The sequence below is a fragment of the Daphnia carinata genome, chromosome 6 (assembly GCF_022539665.2).
Source record: "Daphnia carinata strain CSIRO-1 chromosome 6, CSIRO_AGI_Dcar_HiC_V3, whole genome shotgun sequence".
NCBI lineage: Eukaryota > Metazoa > Arthropoda > Branchiopoda > Diplostraca > Daphniidae > Daphnia > Daphnia carinata.
Window position 1 is genome coordinate 1,790,323 of NC_081336.1, and position 27,384 is coordinate 1,817,706.

The following is a 27,384-nucleotide window of genomic DNA, read 5'->3' on the forward strand; positions in this document are numbered from 1 at the left end:
CTAAGTGTAAACTTCGATGTCTTAATTACTGATTCAAAGAAAAAAAGCTTTACCTTACCAAATGTCCACATGCAGCTGAAAATGGCGGGCACTCCTCACTTCTTTGTGTCATCAATCAGACTGAGATGAGATCAAATTGCAGGAAAGAGGCTGGGGTTTCATCTTCAATGCCAAACGAAAACTATGCTAATTGGGAGGTAGAGAAAGAAAGAAAAGTGCCAAAACGAACAAAGGAAAGAGGAGGTAGGGCAACAAAACAAAAATTCAGAAAACAATTTTCAGGCAGGAGGGAGGCTGGGTGATATTCGTCACCAGCGCCACTCATCTTCCTTTGTCTGAAATATAACATTCTAGAATCAGATCAAAGTGAACGATTGTCGTGAAATGGTCGACTGAGTAGACTCACTTTAGTGTAGTAATTCTTGAGTCGGAGTTTGATCGTTAAGTATTCACTTTAAATTAAACTGTTCATGCATTGCTATTTGTTTCATCATTTGATTCGAGAGCACGTTATGCTGAAGCATCCATCTTTCCGACCCAATTCGACACGTCGTCGCGGTTGTAGTCGCGCCCTATCGCCGTAGATATCTATTTCCCCTTGACAAATCGTTTACAAATTTTGGTCTTTCATTTGTCGCTGCCCAATCTTTTTAAATTCGATTATTTCACTTGTATCGACTGGGCATTAATTACTAAACGCGATGGAAGCCTACGTTCTCAACGAAACTGCTTTGATCCTCATGGCATCCAGACTGGCCACGACTCAGAATAATTTGAATGATTTCTTTATAGTCATTTCCGCCATCTTGGTTTTTGGTAATTCTTTGTTTTTTTGTTCTATTTTGTTATTTTCTAAGTCTTACTTGGGTGTGTAGCCATGCAAGCTGGATTTTCTTTGATGGAAACTGGATTGGTTCGTTCCAAGAACGCCACCAACATCTTGATGAAGAGCACGTTGGACGCATGTAAGTTTAGTCCAACATTCTTTTTCTAAGGCGATTTCACTTAAGTCAATTTCTTAAGTTATTGGTGCCACTGTTTACTGGCTTGTTGGCTACGCATTCGCGTATGGCGATGGCAACGAATTCATTGGCTGGACAGGATTCGCCTTGCAAGGAGTTTCACCCAACAAGATTTCGTTCTGGTTTTATCAAACCATTTTTGCTAACACTGCATCGACAATTGTTAGGTAACATTCCATTCATATTTGTCACCCCTATCTTGCAAATATTTATTTGGCTTGCGTAATTCTATAAAAAATAGTGGGGCAACAGCTGAGCGCATAAACTTGCCAGCTTTCTTCATCTATGCATTTCTCCTGACTGGATTCCTTCACCCAGTAGCGAGCCGGTGGGTCTGGCATCCGTCTGGTTGGCTCAAAGTGAGAGGTGTAATCGATTTCGGTGGCGGTGGTTGCGTCCACATGCTCGGTGGCGTTAGTGCCCTGGTAATTCGAAACGTTAATTCATGCTTAAAAAGGATATTGATAAAACTTGTTATAGGTGGCCTGCCTTATGGTCGGTCCGCGTATTGGTCGATACGATAATAAGACGATGAAGAAATTTGCCTATCGGGGTCACTCGAACACTTTGACGGGTGTTGGAGCTTTCCTTCTCATGATGGGTATTATGGGCTACAACATGTCCGCACAGATGGATCTGTCCCATCCGGGAGATGGAGTGGCCGTCTCTGTTTCTGCCGTCAACACCTTGTTAGCTGGAAGTGCTGGATCTATCGTCGCTACTATTTTAGGTCGTGCTACGCCGACTGGCAGTTATCGATGGAGTTACAACACGATGTTGAACGGTGCCATCGCAGGCATGGTATCGTCCTGCGCAGCCTGCAACGCTATGCCATTCTGGGGTGCCTACGTCACTGGTGCTGGAGCAGGTTTTCTCTTTTTTGTTCTCCGAGCAGTCATCAATCATCTGCATGGTAAAAAAAAATACATCAATTTTATCGTGAAAGTTTACTGTTTTTTTGTAGTGAGTATATTGTTTTTCTTGTTTTTAGTGGACGATCCGCTTGACGCTTTTGCAGTCCATTTTGGTGGGGGTTTTTCCGGTATGGTATCTGCTCCCTTGTTGATAAACACCGGTGTTATATTGGTGGGTGATGTTCGTTCTGCAGAGGTAATGATAGCTTGAAATCTAATTGAAGTTTTAATAATCCGGTTCTAATTGATTTGTGAATTTAAAGGTTTTGGGTTGGCAATTGGTCGGTGTTGTGGTGCTGATTGCTTGGGGTATTGGGTTCTGTTCGCTCGTGTTTGGCTCGCTCAAATATTTCAAGATTCTTCGCGTCGATTCTTGCGTTGAAGTCCAGGGCATGGATTCGAAGAAGCACGGTGAACCTGCGTATCCAGCGGAATCGTGGGAAGAGCAACAGTACTGGGATCATCAAGCTCAACGGTTAGTTTATTCGTTGAGTTCAGAAAAATTAAACGCAGCTGTCCATGGCCAGAAGGAATTAGACTCAATCGCTACAATCGATTTGGGCGTTAACAATAATTTTCGTCTGACTGGAATGCCACCTCAAATGAATTTTGCCCATCTCATGCTGACGGATCACTTTCAGAAGAGCCTTCTCTCGCTGGAAAATCAACACACCGGTTGGAATTTCATTACTAGAAAGTATTAATATTCTGACTTTTAATTACTTCTTAATTTGACTAAAAGTGGAGTATTTTTTTACTTAATTTTTTTTTAACGCGTGATTTTAACCAACAAATTCCTAATGTACATAACAAATGGATGTTATATTATATCTTTATAATACACTACACGCACGATGGCAACATGGCGTTGCTGTGACATGTTTAACAACCGACAATTACGGCCATTTTTTTCTATGACAGGACGGACCAGATTTTTCCGTTACCGACGTTAATAGACTCAACGGTTAGAACGAGGCCTTTTGTCAGGAAACAGCAGCAAATGACAAATGATTTCGGTCAAGAGGAAGAAACAAATTTTTTTGGTTCGGCAACAAAACATTTGTATGGAAAGCAAGCGGAGCAGAGCGACTCCTGACGGCCTCGGTGGTAAACTGTTTGCGTTCAACGGTACCGCAGATCACCGTGAGTAAAACTCTTGGAAGTTTCAGATAACGTTCAGACTCTAGTACGCATTCACACAATTCAATCTTGTTAAAGTATTTTATTAGTGAATCATGTTCAAATTGTTGACTTTAATGTTCAGCGTCATTGTTTCACATCATTCGTGCAGTTCAGTTCCTCTGGCTTCAACCGTGTCTTCCGCCGTCAACATTTCGGGATTTGCAGTAGAGCCAAGACAAAGTTGGTTTGGACAACTTCTAAATTTTAATTTTCAGTTAACGGTTTAACGCGTTTTTTTTTTCTCTTTTTAAAAGAGTATTACAATATTGGCTAGGTTTATGATAGTAGATGGAGGTTTACGGCTAAATCCGTACTCAGAACAGCAGCGGTTATACAATGCTAATGTTCTTTTACCTACAGGGGGTTTCATTAAGTCGTGTTCATAATCCTTCATACTAATTTTCGAGTTTCATTGATTTCGTGTCTTTTGACAAGAAAAGATCTTAAATTTTAGAAACCAATAATCAACCTTGAAAGACACTATTTTTTTTATTACTTAAAGAAATCCAGATGTTAATTTGATGCATTTCCGTGACGATGGCGTCATACTTAAAAACTGACGACCTATCGACACGCTGACGCACTTTCCGTTTCTTTGTGCGAGTAGTTGATGACCCAGTTCACGTCGAACTGCAAATTGAGGATTCCGTCGTTCTTATTCATCGCTAAAGTGTGAACGAAAGAAACGCAGAAAGTTAATGGAAACGGGATGTAATAAAAGGTATTTTGACATGTGACGTCTATTGCAACATCGGTGTAAAATGCGGATGTCGTCGCATACTTTGTTCTGCTAACAAACACGACAGTACACGTATTTGAATTCAAAAGAAGAGACGGCGGAAATGAAGAACGGAAGTCTCGTCATTTGTTTCGCATTGAATTGTCATTGTATTTTTGTCCTTTGAATCAATACGATGTAGAAGCGTGCTGGGAGCTGATTGTGGATGGAAGAAGACTTGATCCGCAGTTCATCGTTCGCTCCGTTTGGGCCGCCACGTTGCAAGATTGCCAACGGGAATGTGAGGATGTGCTCTTTAATTGCGAAACCATCGCTTACGGGTATTTTAAACAGTTATTTGTGTTGTAATAACAATTTCACGCTACTTAATTTGCATACGAAAGGAAGAATCTGCTGAAGAACACGACGTGTGATCTGAGTGACTGGGAAGCGGCTTCGCTCAGCGTCCAGCCGTACTCAACCGATACCGTTGTGGCTCCAACTTTCAATGTCTACAGTCGCTACGGGCGATACCCGAACGAAGCTCACGATGAACGACGATGCAACAACTTTGATGATCCCGCCCATCACGATACCACGCTATACTATCGACCAGCGTCTACCCAATTAGAGACTCTTTCCGAAGACGGTGAGTTCACAAATAGAAAGGTTTTTCGATTTTTATGATGTTTAAATTGCACGGAGGCCAAGTAAGAAGATTGTAAACCTTGTCTGTCCGACCCGGCGGTCATCCTCGAGGGTAGAACTTGACAATAGACCGACAATCTAGTTTCGTGATAAGTCAATAACAAGATGGCGTTTCGCTATCAAAGACGGTTGTAAAAAATGAAAACACGAAAAGGGACTAAAAGAGCGTTGACCGTTATGAATAATTTCACGTCCCGGAAGCGGTTTGTTTTTTTCTTTAAGAAAGAAATAAGTTTAAATATGGGAGAGTAGTTTCAATGTATAGTCAAACAAATGTAGTTTGGTTGATAATATTCTTCGACCTGTCACGCTGATTAATCCTGTGGAGCGTTCAAAGTTAGCGGGTCGGTGACTTAGACCATCACAAAAGTATAGGATGTCCTTGGCCAGGTCGAATTAGCGAGTTGTAATGTTCGTTCTTTATTGTGTGATCGTCTTTTATTTTCTTTCGTTGTGGAGACCTTGAAGTAGAAAGGACAATTCAATTCCGCGTCCGTACCGAATTTAGCCACCCGGGTCTTTTTCTTTTTAATTTTGAAGAATAGAGAAGGGCTAGTACGTCCGCGTTCATCTCAATTCACTTGCGTAGCCCTTGGTGAGCGGATGCGTTTGAAGCTTTCGCTTTCGTAGAAATATTCAAATTTCTGGGAAGAAATTTGGATTCGTAACATGGCTGCCAATAGATTTGTTTGTTCTTTGATTAGTTTAGTCCTTTTGATTAATGTAATCAATGCTTACCTAACCCCTGCCGATGAAGAATTAGTTTTAATCGACGAAGGTCCTGGTAGGTTTTTATCGCTTAACATTTCGTTTGGTTTCATGATTGATATTTGGCATTTTCAGTGTGTTATTCGGTTATCTTTAATGGTCGACGATTGAGCCATCGCTACATCGAACGCTCCGTGGCCGTCATCAGTTTGGATGAATGCAAATTGCTTTGCACTCGCGAGACTTCTTTTGATTGCAGATCCTTTAATTACAGGTAAATGATTACCCTATTAAAAAAAGACCTTCACCAAATAAAATTTTTTATAATTTAATCCGAATGCAAGACGGCGATTGTCATCGACAAATTGCGATCTGAGTCGTGAAGACTCGGCCAGTTTGGACGTGACTAGTAGCCGAGTCTTCTTTTCCGATCCGGATGTCGATTTTTACCAACGCGTAGGTCGTGGTCAAAGTTGCTATCGACCTTTTGCCCGTCCTCCAGCATCGTCCTCACATTCATCCGGAAGCGAATATTACTACGGATCAAGTAACCCAGGAACAATCATCCAGCGCCCTAGTACCTCCGTCCAGCCTTCCGGTGCCACGTCCATCAGTGGTATGAAACTATTAAAACAATGAAAAGCTTTTTTTTTTTTTAGAATTGTTTGTTTCATAATCAGAGTGTTATCGGCGATTGAAATCGGGTTATCGGCTCGAATCGAGAATCGTTCGTGACTCGCTGAACGTTCGAAACCTTTACGAATGTCAAACGGAATGCCATCGCTCCAGGATATTTGTTTGCCGATCGTTTAGTTATCGGTATGTATCCAATTTTCATTTTTGTTGGCCCTTCAATGTTTTCAAATGATTTTGTGATAATAATAGACAAGCGATTAACGGATACAATGCCGGAGGTGGGAATAATTGCGAGTTGAGCGATTTAGATCCACGTGAATGGGATCCTGTCCGTCATCTCGTGATTGATCGTGATGCCGATATCTACGAGCGCAGTTTGGTCGGCCGCAATTGCCGCGATACGCCCGTCACGACGTGGAACAATCGACCGACTAAGCCCAGCACCCGTGCGTGATTGATTGCTTACAACACATAGTTATCTGATACTTTTTAAAATTCTAATTCGATTTCTCCTTTTCGTTTTGAATCCGTAAAAAATGTGTAGTCTGCTTTCTCCGAACTAAAAGTGGAATTCGATTGGACCGTCGTTCTATCCGCCATTCCGTGATAGCCAATTCTCCGGTCGAGTGCGAACAGGAATGCATCAATTCGCAATATTTTACCTGCCGATCGTTCAGTTTTCGGTAATTAAATATGGAAAACTAAATTCGGAATTAATTTTTGCATTGCAATTTTCAAAAAGGTTTACCAGCACTGCCAGTTTATCTGAATTGTACCACAAAGTCTATGAGAATTGCGACATGAGTGACATCGATCTCAACTCGCTGGACCCGTTGCGTGATTTGATCGATGATCGGGGCTACGATTCTTGGCAGAGGACGAGTTACAGCCGGGACTGCGATATTGGCAGCTATCGTTTACCAGACACGAGCGGTAATAAACCAGAATGGTCACGAGGTCACTTCAGTTTAGGTTGATTAGTAACCAAAAAAGCATTTAATCAAAGACGATAACCAATTAATTCTCTTCATTTCTTACAAGTTTTAATTAATTTCTTATGTTTATCATTCGTGAAAGGAAAAAAAATGGCACAGTTGCTGGATAAATATCTGATTTATTCATTTACTGTTTTGGTAATATTAATAATACAATTAATTTACTTGGGATTGATGAATAAAAGGTGACGGTTACTTCAACCGTGACGACGAAGAACATCATTTCACCTCGTTAAACCCTTGGTTTTACAACAATCAACGCCCTTACCCACTACTAACCAGCTCCGCTACGGCCTCATCGAGTAAGCCATAACCGCAAGGTTATGTTTCTTTTTCCAATAGAACGCACAACCGCACCGGGGATTCAAATTTCCAACCGCACCATAATTTTTCTTTTATATTGAATTTTATTTCCTTATACTTGTGGGTTTCCCTAAATATCCTCTCCATATCAACTCAAGCCGTGTTGTCTTGAACAGGATGCTACATTTCCTATCGACGGGGTTTCCGCATGGTCCAGCGTCTTGTGCGGGATTCAATACATGTCCGGAATTTGGCCGAATGCGAACTCGAGTGCAGCCGTACGAGACCCTTTACTTGTCAGACTTTTCACTTCAGGTATAAAAGGGTCATGTTATGCTTGCCTGATTTTTTAACATAATTTTTCACGCTACGATTAATTGCAGATACACGAATCTGGATGGCGGTTATGACCGTAACCCGTACAATTGCGAGCTGAGTGACTTGTCAGCCCGGGATTTCGATCGTTACCGCGATATGACCGAAGACCGTGACTACGAATTGTTTACACGTTCGCAATTCTCTTCTTGCGTACACAGTTTCAATACTCTCGGTGAGTAGAGCAAACATTTTTTGTCCCGTCTGATTTACTTTCTAAAGAAATATGTTCAGTTAGGATAGCGTTAGTAATGACGCAATCATTTTCAGGTTTTTGGGGTTAAGTTTTGGTGAGGGCGACAAATGAAAAATGGCTATTTCTTTATATGGGAAAGCTGAGTTTTATTATTTCATATACTTTCACTTTGCCCCTTTTTTGTTATCTTTATTAATGTTTCTGAATTATGGATAACTAAAAGAACATGAGTAGCAGGTAATGGTGCTAATGTTTCGTGACCATTTTACAAGCCATAATATATATTGCCTGAAAAACATCGGATTTTTCCAAGTGCATTGTTTGGCACGATACCAAACGTGTAATGCGACAAATATTAAATGGGTCTTTGTTTGGGTTTCCATGATTTGTTCTGTGAATTAATGTTACAAAATGGCGAAAGCGTGGTACAAGAAAATTAAAAGGCACTCAGATAATCCAGGCCAGCTTCCATCAAGGACGAAGGAACAAAAGAAATAAATCAAATCTATTGATTGATGATGTTTGTAAAGGACAGCGTGACGTAAACAACAACGAACGTTTAGCAACTCAAAATTTGAATTTTTCATTTTACATAAATTTTTTTTCCATGTTATATTCAACAGAATCTGCAAGTCAGCTGAGTCCAATTTTAGCGAGTAGCTCTACCGAAGTAACAGTGAGTGGGATACGCTGCCGGGACGGATCCAAGTGCCGGCCTCATCGTGAACTCGGTTATTGGTACTGCGAAATCGACAGCAGTTACTACAACTTCAACAACAATTGGGACTATTGTTGCCAGCCACAATCGCGATGCGGATACTCTGATGGATATACTTATCCGTGGTGTATGGTGGGCTCGGAAGCATCCGGCCAATGGCGACCCTGTTCCGATCGTTACGCCGAACGTCCTTACGCTTACCTTCACCGCACTTTACCGCCTAATGCGACTGAAACGCAGGGAGCGTTTCGGCCGCTAAAGAATGACGATGATGTAATTCGGCCCGTTGATTCGAATTCGGCTGATTATTCACGGTCCGGATCGCATATTATCGTTCAAACCAATTGCACCGAATCGGATTGATCGATTTTTATTTTTAAACGAAGGTTTTTTTTATTTATGATCGATTACGACCACACCCATTGGGAATCGTGCATTTATTTTTTTTCTTCGTGAGTGGTGAAGGGGCTATTATTTAAATAATTGATTGTAATCGTGGACCTTTGTTTTCTCGTTTGTTTGAATTTTTTTAAATATTTTTATTGTCACTAAACTGGTCGATTTCACAGTTTTACAATTAGATCGTTTTACTTGTCGGACATAATTCTTGGCCTCATTTCCGAAAAACACAAACATTTTAAATGCAAAAAGAATTCAGGCATCGTCCAGTAAAACATACATCAAAGAATGTTTTCTCTTTTTTTTTTTTTGTCGAATTGAAAGAATTTAATTAGACATGCACAAAAAATGTTAGAAATCGTGAAGAAAGAGGGAAACTATCGTAAAAACACGGGCACGTCACGTTTGCATCGAGTGGGTATAAGGCGGACACCGGCGTCCATCTTGAACATTGCGATATAATATTGAGGAGAATTTTAAAGCACCTGATTATAATTCATTAAAAAAACAAGATGGCGCTATGATTACGTTTTTTTTTTGCCATCGAATGGAATGTTGAAACGTAGAAGAAAAAGTTATTGTAAAGAAATGAAGTCGTCGACGACAGCAGCATCGTCACGAGATCGGACACAAAAAAGAATTCATACAGTGGAATGTGGCACCTACCCATTCCCGATTCAAACAAAAAAAATGTACACGACAAAACAAAAGAAAATCACTGAAAAAATAAGCATCATTAATGTTTGGACGGAACATTATCAAGGGCGTATTTCCATATTTTTATGAATATTTGTTTTTGTTTTTTTTCCATCTTGGAATTAGATTGGGTATGAAATCGTTAGAGCAAAGAAAGGACCCGAAACAAAAGGCGGAAGAGACAGAATTCGTTTAACGCCTTTGTTATTCAGTTGGCAGATGATTTGCCGCAATCCGTTTCGTCGGCTCCATCGGCGCAATCTCGCGTGCCATCGCACAGCTGTTCGAATCGGATACACGTCGAGCCCGACATGCAAAGCAGCTCACCCAATGGGCACTTGTCGGGATTGAAAGCTGTGTCCGGATTGAGGGCCGTTTCATTGCCGCCAGGTACCAACTGATCTTGCATTTCTTCAATCAGAACATCCGATTCCAGGTCGACTAGAACGAATTAAAGAAATGTTTAGAATTAGAGAACATTCAATTGATTAATAAAACTCACGTTCAGCTTCTCTGGCACACTGAGCTTCGTCGGATGCGTCTTTGCAATCCGCGTTGCCATCACAGACCCTGCGGAGCAAATTACAAGTCGTTAAGTCCACAGATTTCACATCACGCACTCAACTGCTTTTTTAACTCACCATTTCCTCGAGATACAGACACCGGTGTCATTGCACTTGAAGTCCTCAATTTGGCACGCTGGATCGTAAAATAAAAAATGGAAATGAGCCATCACGCACGAATGTTTTTAATTTATAGAAAGTAGGTGAAAATCTCGGGGGTCATTATGAACGTACCAATGGAAGTGCAGTTGGTCTCGTCAGAGTTGTCACGGCAGTGATTAGATCCGTCGCAAACCCGTCGCAGAGGAATACAAGAAAGGCCATCTTCGCACCGGAATTGGCCGTCTCCGCATTCTAAAAAAAATTTCAAAACAAAAGATAAACGCAAATGAAACAAGGGTCCAACAAACCAAAAAAAGATAAAATGGTTCATTGAACTTAATAGTCCAGCGGAACCATCCGACCGTAGTAACGGCTACACGCAACGCTTATTACAGTACCTTGATTGGCTGGGCAGTCGCGTTCATCAGAGCCGTCGGCGCAATCACGGGATCCGTCACACCTCCACCTTTTGGGCAAGCATCGGTTCTCGTTTTCGCAGCGGAATTCTTCCTCGCGGCATCGACTGCAGGCGAATTCGTCGTCTCCCTGGCTGCAATCTTGCCGGCCGTCGCAAACCCACCGTTCGGGAATGCACGTGTTGTCGTTGCTGCAACGGTACTCGTTCGGCAGGCATTCACCTTCGGGAGCTATGCAATCCGAATGTGCGTTTGAGTGTGGGAAAAGAGATTTCCGGCCAAGCGGAATCGAAGGAAAAGTAAATAACAAATGATATGTTAACAATGTTTGTAACGGTTTGCATAAAATTGTTTGTGTTTCGTTACTTGTTGAAGCTAGATTCAAACAGACATCCGGGTCGTTGGACTGTGGGAATTGATCGCACTCAAGGACTGATGCCAACGTTAGAGCAGACAGGACGTAACTGGAACAATCTTCGGCAATAGCTGCAATGTTATCAATAGATTTGAATGGTTAAATTTGTTTTTGTATCTAAATATGAATTTAAATACCGCGGCAGAATTGACGGCATGGAGGTAAACTAATTCCGCTACCACGGCACGGTGGTTCCAGGACGGCGCAAGCGTATTGTTGCACTCGAGGATGGCTGGACATTTTAATCAAAATTATTGAACAAAATTCTGGAAGTGTGAAATAGAAATGATTACCATTCAGATTCGGCGATGATTTCGAAATATGGAACGCTGAAATTGCGTTCGGATTCCGTCGTGTCGCCCACCCAATTCGGAAGGATCGTTTCCGAGTAAGGTAAAACTCCGCGACAGAACGGCAATTGGCGGCGGATGCATTGCGGAGAAGCCGGAGCGGAATGCAGGGAAACAATGGACGGAAATTGTTCGGTGGATGTGGAAGGAACAGTCGGTTTCGAAGTGCGGACGCGATTTTCCGGCAGTAGTAGCGCCATGTTGCCCAGATCTTGCATTTGAGCGAATTCCGTGGCTTCTTCCAGTTCCGCCGGTGCTTCCCATTTCACAATTTCGACTGGAACTTGGCTGACTTCTTCTGGCAATTGACTAACAGATGGAACGTTGCTCGCCGTTCTGACAGTCGTAGTCGTCACTGCAACGATGGGGTTCTTCTTTTCGACGGATGCCACCGATTGCTGCGCATCTACCGGTGATTTTCCATCGACAATGAATCGATCTTGAACTTCGTCTTCCGTATTGACCGCAGGAATAGCAACGCTTCCATCAATGGGCTTCCAGGGCGCCGTATCAACGGCCGGAATTGCGTCTACCGGTTTTGCGGGCACCGTTTCCGACAGAGCTTCCGTTTGCGAGTCTGTCGATTGTTCCTGTTCGTAATCGAGATCCTCTTTCGTTTGAACAGGAACGAAACCACTCGTATCCGGTTCCGGAACGGCAATAACAACAGGATCTGGAAGAGGAACTGGAACGGTGGTCGTCGATTCCTTTGTCCGCTCTGAACTGACATCGGCCACCGTCGTAGAAATAGTAGATGGGACTGATCTGATGGTCGTCGTAGATTCCGGCAGTAAAACAACAGGCGGAGCTGGATCGGTTTGCAATTGACCGGAAGCAGCGTCCGTATTTGCGGCCAATGCGGGCGTCTCGATGATGGCGTCATCATCTGGAACGAACAGCGTCGTTTCGTTTTTGCCTCCAATTTCTTGACTATTGGCTTCAATATCAATTGGCGGATTGGCCTCATCTTCTTTGGTTTTGTTTGCGTTGATATTCACCGGCTGGGCGGGAATGGCCGTTGTGCCGGACGAAGGATTCCCAACTGGTTCGTAAGCCGGATATATGGCTTCACCTGTTTTCGACAGAGAAAAATGAATTATTTTCTTTGTTTTGAAATTGTCCATAATAGATCAGAGGTGAAACTAACCCTTAACGTGAAATTGAGGTTCGTGTATGCCGACGTCAGGTAACGAGGTGCTGCTAAGTGACAGCTGATCTTTGGTTTCGCTGCTGTCCCATTCGTGACTGTCTTTTAACGAGTTGATTTTCTTTTCTTCCTCTACAATATTCCAATATTCGTTTTAGCACGTCACGAGTAGAAATGATAAAACGTCATTATCATTAAGAGAACAAACAAAAAATATGCGTAATAACGGTCATAAACAGGAAACAAAGGAGGAGAAAAAAGAGAATGAAACAGGGGTGGAAAAGATGGAGACAACACTGTTCAATTGATGTCGAACTTTCTCTCGAGTCAACATATACACGAATTGCAGCTGTGGTAAAGAACTAACGACACTCGTCGTATTTATTTTAGCCACTTTTTCGTGATGCTTTTGTGCTTTCTGTTCAAATGGCAGACTGGGTCAATGCCCTACCACAGGCACTCAAAGAGAAAATAGGACGTTAGTCTTTTGTTTGTGTACCTCTGTCTCGTGTCAAAGGTGAAGAATCGAGTGTGCCATTTTGTTGATCGGCATCTGATGTTTGTGCCTGACTGTTGTCCACTCCTGCACGTGTGAAAGTTGAGTGTTAAAATTCACGTACGGATGAAGTCAACTGATTATGAGTTACCGTTGACGACGTAAAAGACGACGAGGAAGATGGCGACGGCGGCGCAAATGACGGCCAAGGCGATGAGGACCCCGCAGAGAAGATCTTTGCCGACGCGGCCGCCTTTGCAGCATCCAGGCCGCTTGCTGTTCCCTCCCGCGTACTGCGGCACAGACTCCACAGAGACCGTGTACAATTCCTGCGAGCTCTGTGTCTCCCAAATAGAAATGGAAATTAGATCGCCAGATCATTAGAATAATAGAGAAAGGACGATGGGTGGTAGAACTCGAAAAAAGAATCGAAAACGTTTTAATTTTCTATTTTGAAGATGTGGGTGTTTGTTCTTGTCGGGGCAAGTGGGTCAAAGATCGAATCTCTCGTCGTTTTCTCTCTCTCTTTCTCTCCAGGTTAGAAAAAAAAAAAAAAATCGGAGCAACCCAACCCCTTTGCTCCAGGGAGGACGTTGCCATTTGACTAAAATTGGCCAGGAGTTAAAAAAAAATGTAAAATAAAACGTGTTCTTCTTCCCTCCTCCTGTGTTTGAAAAAAAAAGTAGTGCAGGAGAGGAATAAAATGAAACTATAGGTGAAAATAACCCCAACGTTTAGACCTTTTTAGTGAAAATACAAAATGAGGATGACACACGTAACAATGGCGGTTATACACGCACATGAGTTCTTGTGGCCTGGAGGGGGGTAAATAGGCAAATCCTTATTTTTAACCAAAGAAATATCACGTATTTTTTTAGAAAATGGCATTTGGATGGTTGCCTACAAAAAAAATTGTGGGGCGGTTCTCTGGTGGCGTTGACTCTCAATTCTTTTTTTCACGTGAGTCACGAAAAAAAATAAAAACAGTAAAAATCCGATAAAGGAAAAACGAGATGAAGAAGACAACGAACGCGTGTTTAAAGAAAAACATTTGAAAAAATGCAACTAACAAATTTTCTTTTACATTTCAAACATGCAAAGTTGATAAAAAGAACATCAAAGCCAGGATTCTGTTTAGTAACCTTGCTTAAATCTAAAGTAGAGCCTCCCTCTAGCGTCGATGAGTTTCTAATATCGTCTGCAATTTATCCTTTGATCGCTCGAAGATATTCTCTGGATGTCCTTTTTTTTTTATTTGTCTCTTTTAAACATTTCATTTTGTATCGAACGTCATGTTTCCTCACGTTTGTGATAGACATTGAGTTACGCTGCTGAGTGCTGATTTCTTTTATCCAAAAGAGATCGAAAACAATCCAAAAGGAGACCATCTAGACGAAACTGCAGTTGCCGCCACATGGCCTCGAGGTGAGTTTAACCTTGAAGGTCCATTATTGCATCAGCCATCTTTTTTTTTTCTTTGGCCATCTTCGCTTTTCAAAATGTACGCACTCACGGCCCGCAGAGACACATTCTCCCGAAAGAAATTTTTTTTTAAATCACGGGGAAAAACACAAAGAGGAAAACATTCACGTCACTTCCTCATTTTTTTTTGTGCGTTTTCTGCCTTGTTCATTCCAGCAGAACCATACGTTCCGGTCGCTATCTAGAAAGTACGTGTATGCAGTACCCCCTCCATATCTTTTAGATTTGTTCCACGCATTTCTTAGCAAAAAAAAAAAAGGTTTTTTCTCATCAGGCTGTTGATCTCTTTGATTCTTTTTTGTCTTGTTGTCTGTTTCGTATCTTTCACACGCTAGTCCGTCGACTGGGAAAGAAAATGGTTCCTCCCTTTTCCTTTTTTCCTTAAACCATCACCTCGGGTATTGCGTGAAAAAGATTTTTTCCGTGCGGGAAACCCAAAAAAAAAAAAAAAACGTCATCTGGTCCGTCTTTAGTGCACTCCACCTGCCGGCCTTTTTTTTTATTGAATGGGCGGACATATTTGATGGTGGAAGAGGGAGGGGGTCTGTATTTTTTAAAATATAAAATCCCATTCCCGCTGTTCATCACGATGTTACTCACCCTTTCGTTTGAGGGCCATTTCAAGTGCCCCCTAACTGCAAAGTATACGCGTGTCTTTTGTTTTGTCATGGGTGTCTCTCCCCCTTCTAGATTTTTCTTCCCCCCTGCCAAAGGGAGGGCATTTCTGCGGGACTTGTTTGTTTTTACGTGAAACATCACCAGGGCATTTGGCCAGAGTCACGAGATTCCAACATTGGGCCTTGTGCCAGTGTTGTCACTCATTTGTTATATACTCCCCAGTATTAGATGCACACACGATGGATTGGGTCGTCCGTCGGAGGAGTCAAAAGACCCCAACTAAGAAACAAGTTTTTTGTATTTTTTTATGTTTGGGTGGAAAGGGGGGAGGTTAAAGGGAGGAGAACGATCGGGCACATCAAGTCACGAAGGGTGAACGAGGAAAAAAAAAAGAGGATAGGAATAATAGCATTCCCCTCCACTCAAAAAAAAAGGGGGAGTTTGCATATAGATAGAGAGAGTGTAGTTGCCAGAGGCTAAGGGCTGGTGTAGTGCCTCGAGGGCAACATCCACTACTACTAAACACTACACCTCATCTTTTCTTTTTTAAAAAGCCAAACACGCACTATTATGTATTTTTTTTTCTCAAGAAAAAGAATAGAACGTCCCAAAAGAAAGCAACCCTGGAATGTCTGGGATGACTCCAGGTGAGATGATGATGCCTCTTTTTTTCCCCCCGTCTTCTCAAACCACGATAGGAGCTCTTTGTTTAGTTTCAGAGCCTGTACGGCTCCTTTCGATTTCAATTTTAATAGCGAAGGCTCTGTGTGTGTGTGTAGACCTTTCGGTTAGGTCTATAATTTATTTTTCTCCCTTTTTTTTATTCAAGTATCTCTTTTTCTTTCAATGTGGAGCCCACCCAAGGTGTTGGCATATTCAAGTGGCGCATTTCGGAGAAAAAAACATGTCATCAATTCTTTGATTATATGCAAATTGGGTAAAGCAAACGATGATAACGTCACAGTAGAAAAATGTCAACAAGAAGTAGAAAAGCGAAAGGGTTTTCGATTTTTTTAAATTGGGGAGAGGGGATGTCGTGAGAAATGAAAACGGACTTTTGTTTTTCCCGAGAAACGCTTTGTCTTGTTACGTGGTACACCCCGTGTTCGAATGTGTGCACGTAATGCGATTGGATCTCCGATAGAAAATGATTTCCGGCAACATATACGAAAAAACTCGAACGTTTTCCCGCATTTTTTTTAAAAACAAAGACATCGGGGTCACGCCAACGTGAAAAATTCTTTCACGTCCGTTGACGATTCGTTTCTCTTTCGTCAAGGTTAAAGTGTCCAATCTGCTGGACAGCCTTTTCGTTCGTCCTTAATCTCTGTCGTTTTGTTTTCATTCAACAGGAACATTTTGATTTGTTTTTCTTTTTGGCTCTTTAATTTATTCGTTTCCTCTTTTGCATTTCTTGATTGTCAAGTTTGGCCTTTTTGGGGAGGGAAAAAAATTCTATGGCCATCTGTCCGTTTTTCGATTGAAAAACGAATACTTTTTGTGTGGAGTCCTTTACAGCGGTTCAGGGCCGTGCAATCCTGACGTAATCAGCGACAATTCCGCAAGCACATGACAATGCAAGAATCGAAACAACGAGGTCATTTTCTTTAAAAAAAAAAAAAAATTTGTATTTCGCCATTTCGACGAAGGACGATATGACGTAACGTAAGTGCGCACCGTACGCATCAAGTCTGAAACATTTGCATACGCTTTTTCTTTTCATTTCTTTTTTTTTTGTTTGAATTATTACGAATGGGAGAAAACAAGAAAGAAAAGAGGGAGATGAAATGAATTCGTGATGAGGGTCGAGGCACCCGCTAGACCGGAAGAGGTGGCGTGCAACCGAGCGTGACTCATTTGGCATCCACTATAAACCTGTCCGGTGAGAAGAGGCTTCATCTCGAAGATCACAGATATTTTAAATTCTCTTTTTTTACGCATTTACGATCGCTCGGGGGAATTTCGGGATTGAACGAGAGAAAATTTTTTTTTTAGGAACTGATCACAAGATAAAAGGGGGGGGGAGAATTTACAATGTTGCCGGTTCGTGCCAGTTTCCTTCTTTTTTTCCCCGGGATTTTGATTAAGAACGCGCATCTGTCTCGCGTTGCGCAAGGTGCGGTACCATCACGTACCGGTCGGAGATGTCCCAACCGGAAGTTTTTCAAATTGCCAATAGCGACCCCTTCCAATTTATTTTTTATTTGTTCAACCCAATTCGTGAGACCTTCCGAACTTTTATCAAATTATTGCGGTACTTTTCCACCAATGAAGCGACAAGCGAACGGATGAAGTAAATAGGAAAAATGTGTAACTACAAAAAAAAAAACAGTTCCATCGTGTCCCTTTTTTTTTTTTTTTTTTTTTTTTTTGCTGATGGATGGATGGGCATAACAGTTCCGCACAGTGACAGGAAAAACCGGAGGCTATGAGTATATGTTTTACCGGTTGGTGCTTTGATAAATGCCAAAAAAAAAAAAAGAACAGAAGAAGAAGAAGCGAATAGTTTTGTTATTCTTCTGTTCTTTACCCTTTTTTTTTTTTGTTGTTGTTCCAGTAAGAGAACAGCCACAGTTTTAATGAAAAGTTCGCCATTTTGTGGTAGCGGTACTGCTAGCACCTTTTTTTTGTGTGTTCTTTCATTTCTTTTTTGGTGCTGCACATTGGTTTGGAAATTTAATGGCGAAAGCTTCCCCCCTCAAGATAAAGTTCAACACAATTAGGTTAAATAAACGCAACGGGCGGGAGTGAGAAACGGGAGCGCTAGATAAATCATCCATCATTGAACGGGGTGAACTCAATTGAAAAGCAATTTTCTTGTATTTGCCTATAGGCACGACTAGCGGCTAAAACGAAACGCTTGTAAAGCTATACGCAAATGATGATGATCCATTCAAACGAGAAATAGCCAACGAAGTGATTGAATAAAAAAAAAATTCTAAGACAGAACTCACCCCAGGTATTCTTGCTTTCACCATTTTCTCTTGTCCGGCAGATGAATTTGAAACACCTTTGATTGAAATCGCAAATTTTGTTTCCTCTCCGATAAAAACAAATTGAAATCCGAATTAACTTTTTGTTGCAGGGGGTTGATGGATGAAATAACTTTTTATTTAAAAAAAAAAAGGCAGTTCAACTTTAGTACTTTTTTCGAGATTGAAACAAAAATAGTGCGACCGCACGGCTCACGATCACAAATGCGACTGGTAGAGTTTTGCAGTCTCTAATGCCATGTTATGGGAGGGCCGTCCGTGTGTGTCCGTAGTCTTTTTCTTCTCAACTCTTGCATCGCTTCCCTCCCCCCGACAGAGTTTTTGACTCCTCCTACCCTCCGGTTAGTTGTTTCTTTATTTCTCTTCTTCCTTTTTTTTTTTTTTTTTTTTCGTTCGCCGTTGTTGTTGTGTTAGCAACCGAGTGGAGGGGGATCGACCTGCCAGGAGGGAACAACACACGCACACGTACAGAAAGAAAGAAAAAAAAACAAGAACTTAAAGCAAAGTGTAGTATAGACGATGAGGAATGGTATAAGATGGATTCGTACAAAAGAAGAATGCCCGAGGCAACACACCTTTGCATCTTCCCTTTTTGTTTTGAAACGCGTTCCCCGCCCAAGAAAAGAGCGAAGAGGCACAGGTTGGATAATAGTCTGATATATGTAAGCATCGTATTACACTACTGTAGTAGGGACACAAGAAGAGTTTCTTTGCCTTCCAGCAGCTTTCGCTCCTTGCGCTGCTTTCGTTCTGTTTTGCTTTTGTTTTTGTTTTTTTTTTTTGAAATTATTGTGGGGTTATTTATTTTATTTTATTTTTTTTTTTAACCTTTCGTCGAATAGTCCGGAAACCCTTGAAACATTTGGTGAAATGTTATGATGGATCTTTATCAATAGTGACGGGGAGTTATGAAATGACGTCATAACTTGCCCTCAGGTTTTTGTGGATTGCAATTTTTATTTCGAATTTACCTGGATGCGGGCAAACGAAAGCGATTGCGAATGACGTCCGTGGAATTTGCAAAACATCTATACTGTCTTTTTGATCGTTTGACTATGTCAGTGTAACAAATTGATCTTCGTCTGATGAATGCGTAACTCTTTTGACCAATCATTTTCGACGTAGTCAGATTTTTAATCGTCTCGCCTCGCTTTTTATTAATGTCAGGAAATTGAGTTTCTGCAGGACGAAGCGATTGAACGAGATAAGGTACAGCTTGTGCTGCGCGCACGGTCTGATTGCGTTCAACACTGGCAACATCCAACTCTTTTTTTCGTCAGCCATCCTTGCAATAGTGTCTTCTAACGTTTAATTCTTTCTTTCGTCAGCACAATTCGTTTAAAAAAATAATTTTTTTCACGAATAATACAAGAAAAAGAAGGTGCCTGTCAGCTGCTATCGGTGTAAAGAATCAAGAGCCGCATTAAAAAAAAAGAGTTTGCTGTTTACTCGAAAAAGAGAAGGATGTAGCAGACTTTTCATGGAGATATTTCTGCCCAACAATGATCTGTAAAAAAAAAAAAATAAATAAATTCAGTCCCCCTTTTTTATTTAATGGCCAAGGAAGAAAATAGGTGGACCAGATGCTGGGCGAGATTTATAATTTTTCCTGCGTTAGAAATGTTTAGCATTGAATGAAAAATCATAGCATATCTTTCGAGGAATTGAAGAAAAACTGGGCCTCTTTGTGGAAGAGGGGAAAAAAAAGTAGATTGGGTCACGGCTGGCGTTTAAGTTTGGGGAGGGAACAACCGCTGTGCGCAAAAATGGCGTTCTTGTTCAAATACGTGCAGTAGATGTAACATAGTGATGCGCATTAAATCGCCCGTCGCGATGCTTGGAAAGTAAAAAAATTAGTTGGCTGATTATGAACGTGTTTTTTTCCCCTCCCGCATCTTACCGCAACCGCGTTTTTTTTTTTTTTTTTGCTTTCCTTTCCGTCGTTATACTCTCGAGTCATTTAAGAGATAATGAGTCCGCGTATCCGTTTTCAATCGGCTGGGCTTAAGGAAAAGCTATTTCCAAAAACAAAAAAGAAACGAACGTTAGGCTTTTATTACGGACGCCAGAAGGTGCGGAAGCAAAATAAAAGGTCGAGACCCTCATTTTAATTTCATCCTTTTTTGTTTTCGGGGGTAATAGAGGGGCTCGATTATTTATTTATTATTCTCTTTTTGTGGGTATTGTTCACCATTGATACAGCCTCCCCGTATACCCGCGTTCAAACAGGGGAAATGGAGTTCCGACATCCCCACCAACCGCCACCGATGACGTATAGACTGGGACGGGATTTTTCGGAAAAAAATTTAAACAAAAAGAATCTGTCAACTGGAATCGGAACTGGTCGAGGGAAAGAAAAAAAAAATGTATTTTTGTCGCCGACAATGTAGAAACCGGCTGGAGTTTCACGTTTGGGGATTCTGGTCAGATTAACATCGATGTTAAGTTAAATATGGACGCGCTCGGCCGTGAACCTCCGTGTATGGGAGGGAGGAAGGGAGAGATGGGAAAACCACAGGAAAACTCCGTTTAAGGGAAATCAAGAATTTTTATTTATTTGTATATATTTTTTTTTCGGCAGTGTCGACATCGAACCACCCGTCGTGATGGTCTAAACCGAGAAATAAAAAAGAAGTTCCCGCTGTGTGGGTTGGTTCGTGAATCGGGGTTGCTCTTATCGACACCTGGCGGCGGGAAATTGTACTAATAGAATTTCACGTAAGATGACACATTCAAAACAAAAACGAAAGCGATCGAAATAAAGTAAAAATTGAAAAAAAAAAAATTAATTGTGTTAATGCCTAATACGTGACGGCCTTCTCGTTTCGTGAGCGTTTGAGAACAGAGGCTAAACTAACGGGAGCAAAAAAAAAAAAATAAAACCAGTTGACTTTTTTATTGTTCATGCGTTCCGACAGACCTCTTTTTTTCGAATTAGAGATTCGGGGAATGTAAAAACGCCAAAAACAAGGTCTTTCGCCTTGTTTGGACTAGGATTTTATTCGAAATTTTTGGGTAGGCTTTATATGGCGTCTATTAATAGTATAGACTATGTGCTACGTGGGCGTTGTCTTGTCAATTGCCATAACGATTGAAACAAAAGTTATGGTAATTCAAACTGATTAACACGGGAATAGAACACCGCTTGAAATTGCGTAAAGTCTATCATGTGCTTATGACGACACATGTTCTTTTGCGCACAAAAAAGAAACGTGATTTGCATCTTTCTTTCAACAATTCAAACTCGGCGAATGTATTTTTGAATCGCTATAGATAGCCCGCAGACACGGCCTTGATTGCATGCCCGTCCCTGTTTCATTGATATGCGCACGCTATGTGACTATGGGCTAGCGTAAACGCAACCCTTTTTAAAATTCGAGTTGAGACATTCGCATCAATTCTAACTGGATTTATTTATTCGCGGCGTTTTTTTGTTTTGTTTTGGACGTATGGCCATCAGTCGAGATGGACATGGTAACCACTTTGTTCTTTCATTCGGTATAGCGAACACGTCAGACATTATTCAACGGGACATGTATACGGCTCAGACGGGGTGTGTCTAAAGAATGTGGGTTGGTTTCATTGACGTCATGCGTTGATGAAACATTTTTTGTTTGTTTGTTCTAAAGACAAGACGTTGACATGAAACGAGCCGGAAAGATGTGTCGTCTAATCTACTAAATTCCATTCTATGTCAGTTGTCATAGGTGACCGTCAAAAATGCGCTTTACATTCCATTTTTTTTTTCTTTTTTTGTTGATTTGATTGCTCTTACGGCTAGAATTGACAATAGATAGCGGTACTGTCTATCATTTAATAGCGACTCAAGTCGGACAAACATTTGTCACGGGGCTGAAATTAGTAGAACAATTTAGGCTGTGTCTTTTCAAGCCTTTCAACGACGTAAGACAAACTGCGGCGGCTGTCTAATGTTAGATTTATCTACCAAACCGAGACGAAAGTGAGCGTTACATTTCGTTAAAAATTACAATTCAAAAAGCTCGTTCTCGATGACCCACTTTGTTTAATTCAACTCAACCCAATTCGTGAAATAGTTAATAACACGCCGCCATTTCGCTAGACATAATACGTTTTTTTTTCCTTAAATCTCTTCCAGCGAGAAAATTGCGTACAAATAGGAGCATGGAAATTCACGCTGCAGCTGCTGCCTTCATTCACGCAAATTTTTTTTTTGTGTGTGTTTGCTGACAGCATCGTCATGGCGGTTGATTCAAACGTATCCCACTGAGATTTTCTTTCCTATTCTCCGGTCGTTGAGTTTGTATTATAAATAGTTTAACGCTCTTGTTATGCACCCATACTTTGCGACCGTAGGTAACGGGATTCTGCGGACGCAAAGCCATTCACGACGGGTCTTTTCTTCCAAACAATCCGGCACGCGTACCAAGTTTTTCTAGCGTGTTTAACTGGGTCTGACCGGGGCCGAGAAGTCCACACCGAAAACATTGTTAATGTTCCTTTTTTTTTCCCCTTTACTAAAGAAACAAATTCTCATGAAACACTATTGGCTTTTTCGTGAGCAGAAATCAACAGTTCGTTTGCTTTGTTGTTGTGACGTATAATGAACTTGCTGTTTTTCTTTAAATATTTCAAGTGTCTTTCAACATTTTTGTTTTTAAACATTAGGCACGGGTTGGAAATGGAGGGATATGTGCCGGCCAATAACGAGGTGACATAGTGACGCAGCTAAACGTGCCGCTGGACCGAACGGAAATGGAAAATAGGCAACGGGGCATCACGACGGGGCCGTGTATAGAATGCAATCAATGGACGACGCCCCATCAACATGCGCATCGTGATTTATTGCTCATCAAAAACAACCCGAGAATCGAATTCCGCTAAGCTTACGCACTTCCGGGTAAGACAACGTCAAACCATTCTTTTCGCCAGAAAAATTCCAGTTTATTCTTTCCCAAGAAATTCATTACGAATTTCAATGTATTTATCGTTGAGAAACGGTGAAGATGAAATTCTTTCACTGGAACATTAGTACGCAGTTACTACATTTAGAAAAAAAAAACAGAGTAGATAAAGATAGCCACATGATTGAAGGAACAACATTAGCCGAACGGTGGTTGCCAATGAATGCCGGCAGCGGCCAATGTTTGCTGGACATGCTGTTGGATGGCCTGAGTGGTAACTGGTCCAGTATATCCACCAGGAATGTTGGACACGACATACGGAGGCTGAGATAGACTTGGACGCATAGCTAATGCCAGTTCCTCGTATCGGTCTCCTACTATGCAAATGCATCGCTGGTTCCAGCACATTTGCGACACGGCAGTAATGTCGTTTTGGCCTCCAGCGATGTGATGATCGGTGCAATAGTCTTCGTCGTCCGAATACGAACATAAAATCCCGACGCCATTGAAACGCTTGCTTTGCTCGCAAATGGCGTCGTAATATCTGCCCGTGTCCTGATAATCGAATGAATCGTTTTCCATGTTACCGACGTAGAAACGAACGAAATTTTCAATCGATAAATGCGAGCCGATTTGCATTCCTTGAGCGGCCGCGTCCCAGCATATTCCGTACTGCTGGTACGTGTTGGGCGATGAACTGCACAGTCCACTTGTAAAACGATCGGACGATGTTGCGGGTGGCCTGTAATTGTTGTTAGAAACTGGGTAGTTTGGCCGTCGTGTCGTATACGTTGGCCGTGGATTGTAAACTGCCGGCCGTTGATTGTTGACTGCATAACTGGGACGTTGGTTATAGCCGTATGTAGGGTAAGCTGGACGTCGATTAGCGCCGTTGTAAGGTCGATAATATTGATCGGACGTTTGCTGATCGCCGAGTTCGATGGTAGACGATTCGTTTGTCTTTGTTGCGTGGACAGAATCGTTCCATTCGGTTAATAGCAGAATCACCTGAAGTCAAACAAATGAAAGTCGTTTTTGTTTTCAATTGAAGATATGGATAGGAATTTCGTTTGTTGAGGAACAGTACGTTTTCGACGGGTTCTTTGGGTTCACCGTGTCCTTGAAATGGAGGGATTGTTTTAGAGGTAAATGGGACGTGTTAAGGGCCAGCCCAAAGGCTTTCGAATTCCGAATTTAAATCACAAAGCTTTTTGGATGGGAAGAGAGGGTTAAACGTCGAAAAATTAGAAAAGAAATCTTACCACCAGAGAGACGATATGACTTTGAAAAGCCATAGCGTTTGTTTGTATGTTTGTTAATCAACTTTCAGTTGGTTACAGAGGCAGGATGGTCGACTGCGAGCGTCTTCTTCTGCAGGGCACTACGCACTGTTAGTGGCGAAGGTCATTTCTTTCCTACCGCACTTATATGCCTGTCGAAAACCCTAAAGGCTATACATAAAGGTTATTGAGGTGCATGGTACCGATATCTCCAGTGAGGGCTCTTCCTTATACATCTTTGTTATTCTTTTCTTTCTTTTTTTAAATTCCTTTTTCGGTTCTAGGCTAGAACGATGTTCCTGGCTGTGTAAATTACACGTTAATGCAAATTCAAATTTTTCTTGAGGGAATTTCCTCGTTCTTTGGCTAACAAAGCCTGGAGTGCAGTTGCAATAACGTGTGATAGACAAGTCAATGAAAATGTCCGGCTTCTGCGAGGTTTTTCCTCAGACATAATTCAGGCCATCCGGTTATAAAGGTGGAACTCGGTTTTGTGTTTCCCAGTTGTTTTTGTCAATAGAACGATGGAAGCTTTAGTTTTTAAACTGGATGTTCCGAAGGCAATAGATAAAGAAAACCGGACGAGTTCATTGATGGCAAGTTTTCGCATATACCGTATTCTTTGAGATTGCAACACGTTGCATCACTTAATGGATGACACTGGTTGTTGAATTGCGGTTACAAGGAAGGCAAGTTACGCATTAAAAAAAATTATACGTGATGTCCATTCTAACCGTAAAGAGGATCGGGCCGTTGATGCGTTTTCAAACAGTAACCTAATTTTAATTGATTGCTGAGAATTAAATTTTCAAACAAAAGAGATCAACGTATTGAACGGCCATTCATTTGACAATGGGGAAAACATTATTCTAAGAATTTCATCTTTCATCGTTTTATTTTTCTAAACTGACGTACATAGGCGTGTGCGCTTACAGATTCTGATAACAAGCCAAACTGAGAAAGAATGATGGATGCATTCAATTTGGTTTTTAATCATTCCGTCCACCAATTAAACAGGCGGCTAGAATCCAACCTCTCTGCCAAAAGATTTCTTATCTTTTGAGTTAATCGAGCCGACCATCCTGGCCGATTCGCTCGTTGAAAGACATAAGGTTTTCTGGTGGGAATGTTATTGTTTTCTGAATCGCCAGCTATTTGATTACGAACATTTGCATTCGGTTTTAATTTGGTCGGGTAGGTAGGTTGAACAGGTTGATTGGCAGGTGTGATACTATCGGCAATCGTTCGATATCGTTCACCCACCACACAAATGCATTGGCCGTTGAAATCGCACGTCATCGTGTTAGTTAAAGCATTGACGCAATCCTGTGGATTAGACGGACACAAAATGCCGATGCTCTGAAAAGGCTGACTCAGATCGCAAACTTGTTTCGTGTAAACGGGCGTTTTTACGAAGGGATTGTAGACATTAAACTTGTAGAATTTGACAAAGTTGTCGATTGACAAACTAGGACTAATTTGCAATTGCTGGCTGGACAAGTCCCAGCAGATTCCATATTCTTGGTAGGTGGGATCCGTTAAATTGCACGAGATTGGAGCAGACGGAATGATTGTTGCGTTACTAGCCGCGGTGAGATTGACCAACAAGGGCGTTGGGTACGTTACGGCCAGCGCAGGTTGGCCTGTGTTATCGATGGGATAACTTGCCACGAAACCGAGTAGCATAATAACCTGTTTCAAACAAAAAGAAGATCATGTTTTACGTTGTTTCTCCAGTTGTCATTACAAATGTACTGGTGTTGAGCAAATCGGTAATTGGGCCAAAACATCTTACGTTGAATAAAATGCTGTTTTGATTTTTGCAGGTATTGCCATCCTTGGAAACCATTGAAGATCTGTCTTGCTGGATTGTTGATTGGTCCGAGTTAACGTACAATTCTTATCAAATTAACGTCAAAGGCTTGAAAAATCTGGCCGTCTCTGCTTTCGTTACAGCAGCTCTGTGCACTGTATGACATCTAAGGTACTCACTACCAATGGACTTCTTTAAATAAACATTTTTTAGTTTACCCTGGAATTAAAATGAAGAACATTTCTCAATTATAATTGATTCTCAATAATGCCATCCCCTTTAGTATGTATTGTCTAGTTTCTAAGAATTCATCTGATTACTATTTCAAGTGTTATTGCGATTCATATTTAACCTTTTATTTAGTAATCTCAGACCTTCTGTGTCAATCTCAGCGAGGTGATCATTACTTCTCAGAAGAACCTCGTTCGATATTTGGCAGTTCCCCACAGGTATTACATTTTAAAGTGCCTTAAAATAGACAACTCTTATACGATTATTACTACCATGTAGGATATTTTACGTCGGAAATCGTGAAAGCAAAACCTTCATCACCTTCTCCAAAATCCTTCGGCATTGATGTATGTAAAACGCTTACCCAAATTACCGCCATTTCTTTACATAACTGTGCGGCCTCACAAAAAGGATTTGCCCCCAAACGAGAGTTGCTGACAAAACTTGTGGATTGTCAGGTTTGAATCGCCAGTTGACCGTGGCCTAATAGATACCGTACACCATCCGTTTTGTACGAAGAACACGTTGCACGCATGATTAGTTCCACGGCAGCAGTAAGGACACACAAATTCTTATCAATTTTTTCCTATTCATGTTCACGATATACTCTTGTACAGTTATGCTACCGTTTTATCCGAGTGTGCAGCAGAAGACCGTTTGTTAACAAGGTCAGATTGGCGAAAACTGACATCATTTTATGAAAGAAAAATGATTCAGGGATTTTCGTACACGTTCCTGAAACAAAATGTTTTATTACCCTACCTCTGGTGACTAGAAAATCAAAGGACTGGCAATGAAATGTTGGAAACGGTAAGAAATCGGTGGCAAGGACGCGAACGGCATTTGTTTTCTTTTTTTACCCTTCCCTTTTGAAAATTGTTTTCAATGCACGAAAGCAGAAATTAGTTCAGTCTTCTTTTGACTTTTGTCCTAGTTCACTGTGCTGCATCAAAACGAAAGTGAATTTCCCGTTCTCCCACAGCGACCGAATCCAACATCCAACAGGATTCTCTGCACAATATTGC

The 27,384-nt window shown here is 41.4% G+C and overlaps 5 protein-coding genes across 7 annotated transcripts; 2 read left to right on the top strand and 3 right to left on the bottom strand.

Moving 5' to 3' along the window:
• The first annotated feature begins 372 nt into the window (after positions 1–372).
• On the top strand, positions 373–2,832 carry LOC130690546 (ammonium transporter 2-like). Its single transcript, XM_057513559.2, has 7 exons — positions 373–816; positions 876–965; positions 1,024–1,189; positions 1,264–1,447; positions 1,503–1,935; positions 2,014–2,132; positions 2,200–2,832. Exons 1-7 carry the CDS (start codon positions 702–704, stop codon positions 2,638–2,640), a joined length of 1,548 nt encoding a protein of 515 aa, XP_057369542.1. The 5' UTR covers positions 373–701; the 3' UTR covers positions 2,641–2,832.
• Positions 2,833–3,156: 324 nt separating this feature from the next.
• LOC130690526 (uncharacterized) lies at positions 3,157–9,192 on the top strand. Of its 3 annotated transcripts, XM_057513525.1 has the most exons (13): positions 3,157–3,298; positions 4,039–4,177; positions 4,241–4,485; positions 5,388–5,526; positions 5,597–5,868; positions 5,933–6,071; positions 6,138–6,334; positions 6,433–6,571; positions 6,631–6,821; positions 7,069–7,185; positions 7,363–7,501; positions 7,570–7,736; positions 8,381–9,192. In XM_057513525.1, exons 1-13 carry the CDS (start codon positions 3,172–3,174, stop codon positions 8,836–8,838), a joined length of 2,469 nt encoding a protein of 822 aa, XP_057369508.1. In that variant the 5' UTR covers positions 3,157–3,171; the 3' UTR covers positions 8,839–9,192. The 3 variants fall into 3 exon arrangements, with proteins under 3 accessions (XP_057369508.1, XP_059351885.1, XP_059351886.1); XM_059495902.1 differs by lacking the exon at positions 7,069–7,185; XM_059495903.1 differs by lacking the exons at positions 3,157–3,298; positions 4,039–4,177; positions 4,241–4,485 and adding an exon at positions 5,101–5,328.
• A 206-nt stretch (positions 9,193–9,398) lies between these two features.
• Positions 9,399–18,300, bottom strand: LOC130690525 (uncharacterized). The gene is made up of 12 exons (XM_057513524.2): positions 18,114–18,300; positions 13,211–13,397; positions 13,063–13,146; positions 12,564–12,695; positions 11,360–12,488; positions 11,204–11,298; positions 11,018–11,137; positions 10,634–10,882; positions 10,368–10,487; positions 10,212–10,269; positions 10,073–10,140; positions 9,399–10,011 (listed from the first exon to the last, which is right to left on the bottom strand). Exons 1-12 carry the CDS (start codon positions 18,135–18,137, stop codon positions 9,779–9,781), a joined length of 2,499 nt encoding a protein of 832 aa, XP_057369507.1. The 5' UTR covers positions 18,138–18,300; the 3' UTR covers positions 9,399–9,778.
• A 4,876-nt stretch (positions 18,301–23,176) lies between these two features.
• On the bottom strand, positions 23,177–24,435 carry LOC130690575 (uncharacterized). The gene is made up of 2 exons (XM_057513600.2): positions 24,298–24,435; positions 23,177–24,043 (listed from the first exon to the last, which is right to left on the bottom strand). The coding sequence occupies exons 1-2, from the start codon at positions 24,328–24,330 to the stop codon at positions 23,234–23,236; spliced, it is 843 nt and encodes a 280-aa protein (XP_057369583.1). The 5' UTR covers positions 24,331–24,435; the 3' UTR covers positions 23,177–23,233.
• Positions 24,436–25,308: 873 nt separating this feature from the next.
• Positions 25,309–26,268, bottom strand: LOC130689492 (uncharacterized). Its single transcript, XM_057512438.2, has 2 exons — positions 26,111–26,268; positions 25,309–26,007 (listed from the first exon to the last, which is right to left on the bottom strand). Exons 1-2 carry the CDS (start codon positions 26,162–26,164, stop codon positions 25,309–25,311), a joined length of 753 nt encoding a protein of 250 aa, XP_057368421.1. The 5' UTR covers positions 26,165–26,268.
• Positions 26,269–27,384: the final 1,116 nt, after the last annotated feature.

Excerpts from the sequence above, each read along its gene's own strand:
- LOC130690546 (XM_057513559.2), top strand. The coding sequence starts at position 702 with ATGGAAGCCTACGTTCTCAACGAAACTGCTTTGATCCTCATGGCATCC. Across the intron at positions 966-1,023 it reads GAAGAGCACGTTGGACGCAT|TTATTGGTGCCACTGTTTAC; the intron begins GTAAGTTTAGTC and ends CAATTTCTTAAG. Across the intron at positions 2,133-2,199 it reads GTGATGTTCGTTCTGCAGAG|GTTTTGGGTTGGCAATTGGT; the intron begins GTAATGATAGCT and ends GTGAATTTAAAG.
- LOC130690526 (XM_057513525.1), top strand. The coding sequence starts at position 3,172 with ATGTTCAAATTGTTGACTTTAATGTTCAGCGTCATTGTTTCACATCAT. Across the intron at positions 4,178-4,240 it reads TGCGAAACCATCGCTTACGG|GAAGAATCTGCTGAAGAACA; the intron begins GTATTTTAAACA and ends TGCATACGAAAG. Across the intron at positions 6,072-6,137 it reads TGCCGATCGTTTAGTTATCG|ACAAGCGATTAACGGATACA; the intron begins GTATGTATCCAA and ends TGATAATAATAG.
- LOC130690525 (XM_057513524.2), bottom strand. The coding sequence starts at position 18,137 with ATGGTGAAAGCAAGAATACCTGGG. Across the intron at positions 13,398-18,113 it reads TGAAAGCAAGAATACCTGGG|AGCTCGCAGGAATTGTACAC; the intron begins GTGAGTTCTGTC and ends TGGGAGACACAG. Across the intron at positions 10,012-10,072 it reads GTGTGCCAGAGAAGCTGAAC|TCGACCTGGAATCGGATGTT; the intron begins GTGAGTTTTATT and ends AATTCGTTCTAG.
- LOC130690575 (XM_057513600.2), bottom strand. The coding sequence starts at position 24,330 with ATGGCTTTTCAAAGTCATATCGTCTCTCTGGTG. Across the intron at positions 24,044-24,297 it reads GTCATATCGTCTCTCTGGTG|GTGATTCTGCTATTAACCGA; the intron begins GTAAGATTTCTT and ends GTTTGACTTCAG.
- LOC130689492 (XM_057512438.2), bottom strand. The coding sequence starts at position 26,164 with ATGGTTTCCAAGGATGGCAATACCTGCAAAAATCAAAACAGCATTTTA. Across the intron at positions 26,008-26,110 it reads AAAACAGCATTTTATTCAAC|GTTATTATGCTACTCGGTTT; the intron begins GTAAGATGTTTT and ends TGTTTGAAACAG.